Source organism: Corvus kubaryi, unplaced genomic scaffold (genome assembly GCF_017639235.1).
Source record: "Corvus kubaryi isolate FWS band 111438036 unplaced genomic scaffold, C.kubaryi_AGA036_p1.0 65084, whole genome shotgun sequence".
NCBI classification, from domain to species: Eukaryota; Metazoa; Chordata; class Aves; order Passeriformes; family Corvidae; genus Corvus; species Corvus kubaryi.
In genome coordinates, this window is record NW_024581755.1 from 1 (window position 1) to 8103 (window position 8103).

At 52.8% G+C, this 8103-nt stretch overlaps 1 protein-coding gene across 1 annotated transcript; it reads left to right on the forward strand.

Moving 5' to 3' along the window:
* The first annotated feature begins 60 nt into the window (after window positions 1–60).
* LOC121673004 (atypical chemokine receptor 3-like) lies at window positions 61–5964 on the forward strand. Its single transcript, XM_042045992.1, has 2 exons — window positions 61–163; window positions 3996–5964. Exon 2 carries the CDS (start codon window positions 4023–4025, stop codon window positions 5115–5117), a length of 1095 nt encoding a protein of 364 aa, XP_041901926.1. The 5' UTR covers window positions 61–163; window positions 3996–4022; the 3' UTR covers window positions 5118–5964.
* The last annotated feature ends 2139 nt before the right edge of the window (window positions 5965–8103 follow it).

Genomic DNA, 8103 nt, shown 5'->3' on the forward strand with positions numbered 1-8103 from the left:
GGCTGCGCTGAGCCGCTCTGGGGCCGCAGCGGGGCTGGGCCGGTCCGGGCCGGGGCCGCGGGAGCCGCCCCCGGGAGGCGGGCTCCCCTCACGGCCGATATAAGGCGGCGGCGGCGCAGGGCCGCGCTCAGTCGCTCGGGCAGCGCTGCCGCCAGGCCCTGAGGTAAGGGCGGCACCGGGGGAGCCCCTCGGGGCTGCGGGAGCCGCAGCGGGGGGGGGTCACACCGCGGCCGGCCCGCTCCCCCTGAGCACTCGCAGCGTCCCCCGGCTCCGTCGCGTCCCTCTGGGCTCGCAGTGGGTGGGGGGAGCCTCTTCTTCTTGCCCCCACCTGGATTTCCCGTGGCGGGAGGGTCTGGGGGACTTTGGAGTGGCCACTGCACCGAGCTCCGCTCCCCTGTGGGTGCCCCTGCATGCCCAGGTGCCATCCCCGGCTCCGTTCCTTCCCCTGCGGTTGTTTGTTTCTTGGGCTCGGAGCTGAGGGAGAGTTTAAATGTGCCGGGCTCGGTCTCGCAAAGCCCCTTGCGGGCATGGCTGTCCTCTTGTGGTGGCCACCTCCTCATGCTGGAGAGCCAGGCTGGCCCTGGGACACGGGAAAGGTGAAGGTGTGCGAGTGACAACCCGCCCAGCAATCCTGACTTTTCCTGGCACGGCTCGTGCCCTTCCCCGCTCGGGACGGGCGAAGCCCAGCTTGCCTACACCCCTGGGCAGTCGGCAGGTCTGAGTGCAGGCAGGAGCTGGCTGTGGGATGCTCTGGGAAGCTCCCCAAATTGTTGAGGACTTGGACGGTGCCATGCCGTCCTGGGCTGCCCTCCCAGGCGGGGATGCTGGTGCCTGTTCACTTTGTCACAGCCTGCGGCGGGTGCTGGGCAGGAGGTGGGATGGGGAAGCTGCAATCCTGAAGGCTGCATCAGCTCCAGGGACAGCTCTGGGTTTTGGGTGCGTCTCCTTTCCTTCATGTCCTAACTCGTATAAACTAGCAGCGACTGGGCACAGCACATGTGCCTGCCAGGTGAAGGGGTGATGGCCTGCAAGAGTTTTACAGTGTCGTGGCCAGAAATTACAGTCCCAGCTTCTTTCACGAGTGTTTGGGATGCTGTGCTGTCTGCAGAGAGCGCTGAAGGTGTTTTTTTAGGAGCAGAGTGGCTTTATTGAGTTTGTCTGGTGGGTTCCCCCCCGTCCCTCCCAGCTAATCTGGGTGGGAGTCGGAGCTCAGGTTACAGCAGCTAATCCCAGACTACAGCCTGGTTTTTAGGGCTGTAATCTGTGAGTCCAGCCCTCCTCCCCGGCGGGACCTGGAGCCTGGGAGGCCGGCTCGGTTTCGGGTTTTTATTGCCGCGCTGGGGATGCGAAAGGCGCAGGCAGCTGGATGCACGTGTGTGCAGCAGCCCTGCTCTCGGAGTGCAGGCAGGCTGGGATCGGGCTGAGCATCCCTCGCGCTCCCTAACATCCCCAGGGTGGCTCTGAGCCAGCAGCTGTGACTGTGGTGGCCGTGCTGTCCCCAGCATTAGTGTGAGCGAGCCTCAGCTCCAAGGGCTCTCTGCTGCCCTGTTGCTGCCTCACTGTTGGAATCTGACACCCCTCAGCCAGGTCTGAGTTTCTTCTCCATGAGGTATGTGCTGGAGGCTTGGTGGTGGTGGGTGGTCACAGTCCTGTCCTGAATTGGGGTCTTGGGATTTGGAGTGAGCCTGTTCTCCTTGTTTTAGACCATGTGCCTCTCCAGGAGAAGCCCAGGCCCACCCAAGCTACTTTTGTGGGGTGTCAGGGTGGTAGCTGGGTGTTCCTCCTTCTCTGCTCCCCTTGCTGCCCCTAAATACCAGCAGGAGCCGGTGGCCTGTGCCATGGGGCTGGAAGTTTTGTGGCTTTTAGGGAGTTTGCTTTAGTTGCTGTGGGGTTTTGAGGTATGGGGTCTTGGGGATGGTGCTGCTTCTCCCTGTGTGTGAGAGATTTGGGAAGTGTTTGTGCTGGGGACACAGTGGGACCCTGGGTGAGGTCTGGCAGTAGCCCCATCCCTCTGTCCCACTTGCAGCCCTGGGATGAAGTGAACATCCAGGGGATGTATCCATCCCTGCTGCCTCCAGCACCTGGGTAGTACTGGCAGCTTGAGGGGGGCCTGTGCCTCTCAGGGGGAGGATCAGCCCTTCTGCCCTGCATAGTGTGGGTTAAATCATTCTCTGCTTCCCTGAGATGAAGACAGGATCAGCTGTCCCAGGACAGAGAGCTGCCACTGTCTCAGCTCCCTCTTTAGCCAGTGTTTTAGCAAAATCCGTGCTTAATTTGGTTTGAATCTCGGCTCTGTCTTTCATCAGGCCAGCAGGATGAAAGCCACAGGCCAGATCTCTTCACGGGGCCAATTTGGGCCTGTTTGTGGAGAGATTTGATCTCCCCTGAATGTGTGCACGGCCCCCCTCATTGTTAGTGCCACCAGCTTCCCCTCTGCTGGGACAATAGTGCCTTGAGTCCTCTCGGGTAATCTCCCCCCTTATCTCCCTTCTCTTCCGTAGCCTCTATCCCTGACAGGCAGGAGGAGGGTGGGAGGTTTGGGAAGAGCTAATTATGCAGGTGGAGAAGGAGAGGTGCTGTGTCGACTGATGTCCCTTTTTTGGGGGAGAGGGGGTGAGAAGAGGATATTCGACACGTCTGAGCTCTTCCCTGCTTGCCTCCCCTCTATGCTCCTGGGAACCCTGCCAAGAGATCCTGTGGTGGGGTCAAGGATATTCAGAGATCCCCTGTTGCTCTCTGGTCACTTGGCCACACTGGCGTTGCCCCAGGCTGGTCACTCTCCTTCTGGGGCTGTGGTCATGGGGAGGAGCAAGGTGGCCATTGCTGGGGATGCTGGATGTGTCCATGTGTGGGCTGGCTGACCTGATGGTCCAGCTTAAGTGAAGCTATGAGGGAACAAGGATCCATCCCTTGGAAACCCACCCTCACCAGCTCTATTTTGGCATCCCAAGCTGGATCCTGTGCTCCAAAAGGGGCCTGGCTAAAGTGTGGTGGTCACAGGCCTGTGGCTGTGGGTGCTACCCTGGGTCCTATGAGAGTCCAAGGGAGGGGAACAGCATTTTTATGTTCCTTCAAAAGTACGAGGGCAATTAGCATCACCACTTTAGGCTTTGTATGAACCACAAAGGTCTGATGGGCCTTTTCTTTCTGCTGGTGAGGAAGTTAACAAGTTGCTTTGTCCACTGCCTGCAGTTAGAAGAAAGCACCGAAGAGGCAGCAAAAGTAGATGTAGAAAAGCAAAAGGGTGGGAAGGAGGCAGCTGTGGAGCCAGCCATGATGGGGGGAGTGTTTTGAAATCAAAGCACTCTCCTAAAAAGAAAACTTAAGCTCAGCAGATCTACTCAGCAGTCAGGCTCTGAGTTTTCTTTCCTTTTCTCAAAGCTATGTAATGATTGTTAAGTGCAGGGGATACTTTGTAAAACAGAATTTGAGGGAAGGGAGGACGGAGCAGAATTTCAATTTAAGTTTAGATAGGGGTACAAAGCCCCTTAGTTCCTCACTTCTACTTAATGCAGCTGTAGCTGGGCTTGACAAGATGCTGACCAGAGCCTGTGGTAAATGTTTTTTACGGTACCGTGTATCAGCCAGATCAATTCTACTGCACTTGAGGGAGTGCAGATAAAATGGCTCAAAGATTCCCGTGCTGAAAGCGATAGGACCATCATTTATGCCGGAGGAGACAGATTTAGTCGCCTGACATTTATTTGGCCACAGTGTACTTTGCAGATTTCACACCCGGGGACGATAGCCAACCTGATGATGTCACATGTGAGCTGGAAGAGAAAGAAAAATCACACAGCAAGCTGGTGCTGCTCCTCTTTTGTCAAGCAGATGAGTTTTGCTGAGTGCCTTGGTTGTTTTGCTCCACGGAGCTCTTTAATGGAAGGTGCCGGGGAAGAGCAGGATGTTCCTAAAGCGGCGCGTCCTGGTATGACATGGCAGCAGAAATAGCTCTGTAATTTACGTCATTTCTTTCAATCCTGTTTTGCCTTTAGGTCACTTGAACTCCAGTCTGAGCGACCATGAGCGCGCTTGACTTGACTTCCATCCTGGATTTCCTGGAGACGGCCAACTTGACGGAGATCAACTGGACATGCAACAACGGCGAGTGCATCACGGTGGACGCGACGACATGCTCCGGCACACTCAACAAGAGCGCCCTGCTCTACACCCTGTCCTTCTTCTACATCTTCATCTTCGTCATAGGCCTGGTGGCCAACTCGGTGGTGGTGTGGGTCAACCTCCAGGCCAAAATGACTGGCTATGAAACCCACCTGTACATCTTCAACCTGGCCATCGCCGACCTGTGCGTCGTGATCACCCTTCCCGTGTGGGTCGTCTCCCTGGTCCAGCACAACCAGTGGCACATGGGGGAAATCACGTGCAAGATAACTCACCTGATATTTTCCATCAACTTGTACAGCAGCATCTTCTTCCTGGCATGCATGAGCGTGGACCGCTACCTCTCGGTCGCCTATTTCACCAACTCCAGCAGCCGCAAGAAGAAGATCATCCGCCGCTGCATCTGCGTCCTGGTGTGGCTCCTGGCCTTCTGCGCCTCCCTCCCAGACACCTATTACCTCAAGACGGTCTCTTCCAACAACGAGACCTACTGCAGGCCCATTTACCCCGAAGAGAGCTTCAAGGAGTGGTTGATTGGCATGGAGCTCATCTCCGTGGTGCTGGGCTTCCTCATCCCCTTTCCTGTCATCGCTGTGTTTTACTTCCTCCTCGCCAAGAGCATCTCCTCCTCCAGCGACCAGGAGCGGAAGAGCAACGGGAAGACCATCTTCTCCTACGTCGTGGTGTTCCTGGTGTGCTGGCTGCCCTACCACGTGGCCGTCCTGCTGGACATCTTCTACAGCCTTCATTTCATCCCCTTCAGTTGCCAGATGGAGAACTTCCTCTACGCCACCCTGCACATCACTCAGTGTTTCTCCCTAGTCCACTGCTGCGTCAACCCCATCCTGTACAGCTTCATCAACCGCAACTACAGATATGAGCTCATGAAAGCCTTTATTTTCAAGTACTCTGCCAAAACTGGCCTCACTAAACTCATCGATGCCTCCAGAGTGTCAGAAGCAGAATACTCAGCTCTGGAGCAAAATGCCAAATGACTGCAACCCCAGAAAGAACCCTCCCTGACTCTCTGACCCGATGTGGTTTTTTTGTGTGTTACGGTTTGTTGTTTATTTTTTGTTTTTACCCCTTCCTTTCAGTGTGCTTGTTGCGAACGGGGCGTGAATTGCAGCCTACAAAAGAGAGAGGACAAAGTGTAATTTAAGAGTAGGATCAGTTGGAAAGTGGAAGTGGTACCAAAATGAAAACCTTTTTTCCTCCTAGCCTAGTGTGGACTCCTCAACAACGCTATGCAAAAGGAAATGACTTCCTAGCAGACAAAGCCATTGTGTACCATAGATAACATGGATAAGCTTCTCCTTCCACGTCTTGATTCCCTCTTGTCTCCTTGTATATGTTTATATATATAGTGTGTTGTATTTAAAAGCTTGAGACTTTATTTTCTGCCTCTTGGTGTACCTTATATAAGTGTATTTGAAAGTTAAATATATTTTTATCACGTATTTGAAGCATATTGCTGATGAGTGTATCCAGAGTGCTGCAGTCTGAGTGTTAGGTCGCCATTTGGTTCCAAGAGGATGCTGATAAATAGGATGGAAATTATCTCTTTGGAGCATCCTCCCTGGCTGGCACACTTTATGGACCATGGCTTTATGTGGTGTCACACCCACGTGCTGGAGCACGAAATGTATGTAGTGTAATATAGCTGCCAACATGTTAAAATTAACAGTATTGTCAGAGTTGTTAACTCCCACACCCCTGCTTCACCAGGCTGTATCCTCCTGCACAGAGTGAGTGATCTTACTGCTGAGAGTTGTCTCTATTTGTAAGTTATTTTTGTAAAATAAAGATCTGGGAAAAAATAATAAATATCTGTGCCTATCAGTGGTTTGACTTGCCAGCCTTTTCCTCAGGACAAAAAAAAAAAAGCTAAAAAGGAGCCTCAAGGCCACCCTCTGTCCTTTGGTGCGGGAGCAGACAGGTCAGTCAGAGTTTTCCTGGTGTTTGGTGGCCAGAAAGAACTGATGGAGGAATGGGAGATGGCACTGGAGCGTGGTGAGCAGGGAAGGGGTGGGAGGAATGGGTCTGTGCTGCTGGGGAAGGTAAAACTGATGGATTTATAAGGTAAAAGCTGTTAGGAATGATGAAAAGCTGTGTTTGTAACTTCGAAAGAAACACGGGGAAGGAAAATATGGAAGTGTGCAGATGGAGCGGATATTTGGACTAATCCAGGTTCAGCCCTCTGTAGTTTTTGCTGGCAGTGGAATTGGGGGGTTAGAGGTCCTGACAGCACTAAATCCCTTTTTATCTCTTCTTCTCTTTGTTATGGTTTGCAGTGGATTTGCAGTGCCATGGTGTCCGAGTGTGGGGCAGGATCCAGGTGTTGGGGGATGCACAAAGGGGAGCTTTAAGCCAGCAAAGGACTTGAATCGTGGTCGTCTTCACCTCAGGACAAGGTATTTAATATCAAGTCAGTGATGTCTCCCAGCTGTGTTTGCTGCTCCAGTGCAGTGCTGCACTTAAATTCCTGTTCAATCCAAGCGTGCCCTCATCCCTCTGCGATCCCAACAGCCAAACAATTTGGGAGTGACTGTATTTTGTTTCTTTCTACACATTCCTCTACTGCCTCCTCAGAGGTCATCCTGTAAAAACAGATATTAAGTCTGCCATCCCCTCTTCATACTGGTGTTGCCAAAAAAGCACCAGTCCATTCCCAAATGGGGAGAAATCCCAAAAGAAAAGGGATTTCTGGTTGCACAGAAGCAGTCGGGATGGAATGCAGGCATAGCTTTTTGTGCTGATGCTTCTTGTACACAATGGATCTTTTGAGCTTCCTGTAAACCTCCAGGTGCTGCTGAACTGCATGGAAAGTGCTCCCTTGTGCTGATACTTGAAATTGGTTAATGGTGAGAAATTAATACCCTGCTTTAGCTGGGCATTGCTTCCCTTCCCTCAGCATCCCTGTGTGCATCCTGGTGTCCCCAAAGGTGCTGGCTATGGCTCTGGCATCCTACTCCTGTCCACCTCATTTTAGAGCAGCAGAACCATTTCAGTTCAGGTTCCCTCTCAGGCAGTGGGTTGTTCTCACGTGGTGCTGTGGCTTTACACGGGCAGAAACTCACAGATGTATTTTTGTTTTCTTTCCCTCTGCAGTTTGGTATTCACAGAGCGGCGTCAGCCCTGCATATGCCCCGGGTGGTGCTGAGTGCTGGGGAGATCCTGCAGACCTGCTGCTTAAACCAGACTGATAAAGTCTCCAGGCCTCTTCCTTGGGGAGGTGAATTGTGGTGTGATGGTGCCTTTTCCAAAGGCAGGGTCAGACAGGGAGCAGGGAAAGGTCAGGACTGTGACCCTCGCTGTCAGTACTGTGAACACATGGATCCTTTCCAGCTCCTTGATGGGAAAACCTGGAGCTGAGCACCCACCTTGTCCCTTGAAAGGACAAGTGGAGCTGGGAGGCAGCATCCCCTTACACCAGCAGTTTGGGAAGTGGGAACGCTGTCCTCTCCAGGGGTCAGCACTGGTGGGTGGCCCTGAGGTGGCCATGACTCTGTGGGAAGAGTTCTAATGGGCAGAGGATGGGAAATGGGTGGAGGGCAGAACAATGCAGGGGGGACAGGAGGATGGAGTTTGCCATTGTTGCAGATTTCTCATTAGGACTTTGGTTTCATGATAAAAACTCCCAAAAACTCTGGCAGAGGTGTAATAGGAAAAAACTTGTCTGTGTTCTAGGAAGGTTTTCTCCTGTGGGACACAATACCCCAGCTGGTGTTTGCACTGAGACCAAGATGTGGATCTGGACTCCTTGGAGACTGATATGATGGAATTTATCAGCAGATAGCAGGTGAGTGAAACTAGGTGTTTTCTGATAGATGTGACTGTGATTTAGAGTGATTGATGTGATGGCTGCTGTCAATTTGTTTGGCCAAATGTCCCAAGCCTGGAACTTGGGGCGTTCAGAAAGAATTTCTTCATGGAAAAGGTTGTTAAGCATTGGATGGAGTCCCCATCCCTGGAGGTGTT

Bases quoted from the DNA above. Each gene is read 5' to 3' on its own strand.
- LOC121673004 (XM_042045992.1), top strand. From the start codon at position 4,023: ATGAGCGCGCTTGACTTGACTTCCATCCTGGATTTCCTGGAGACGGCC.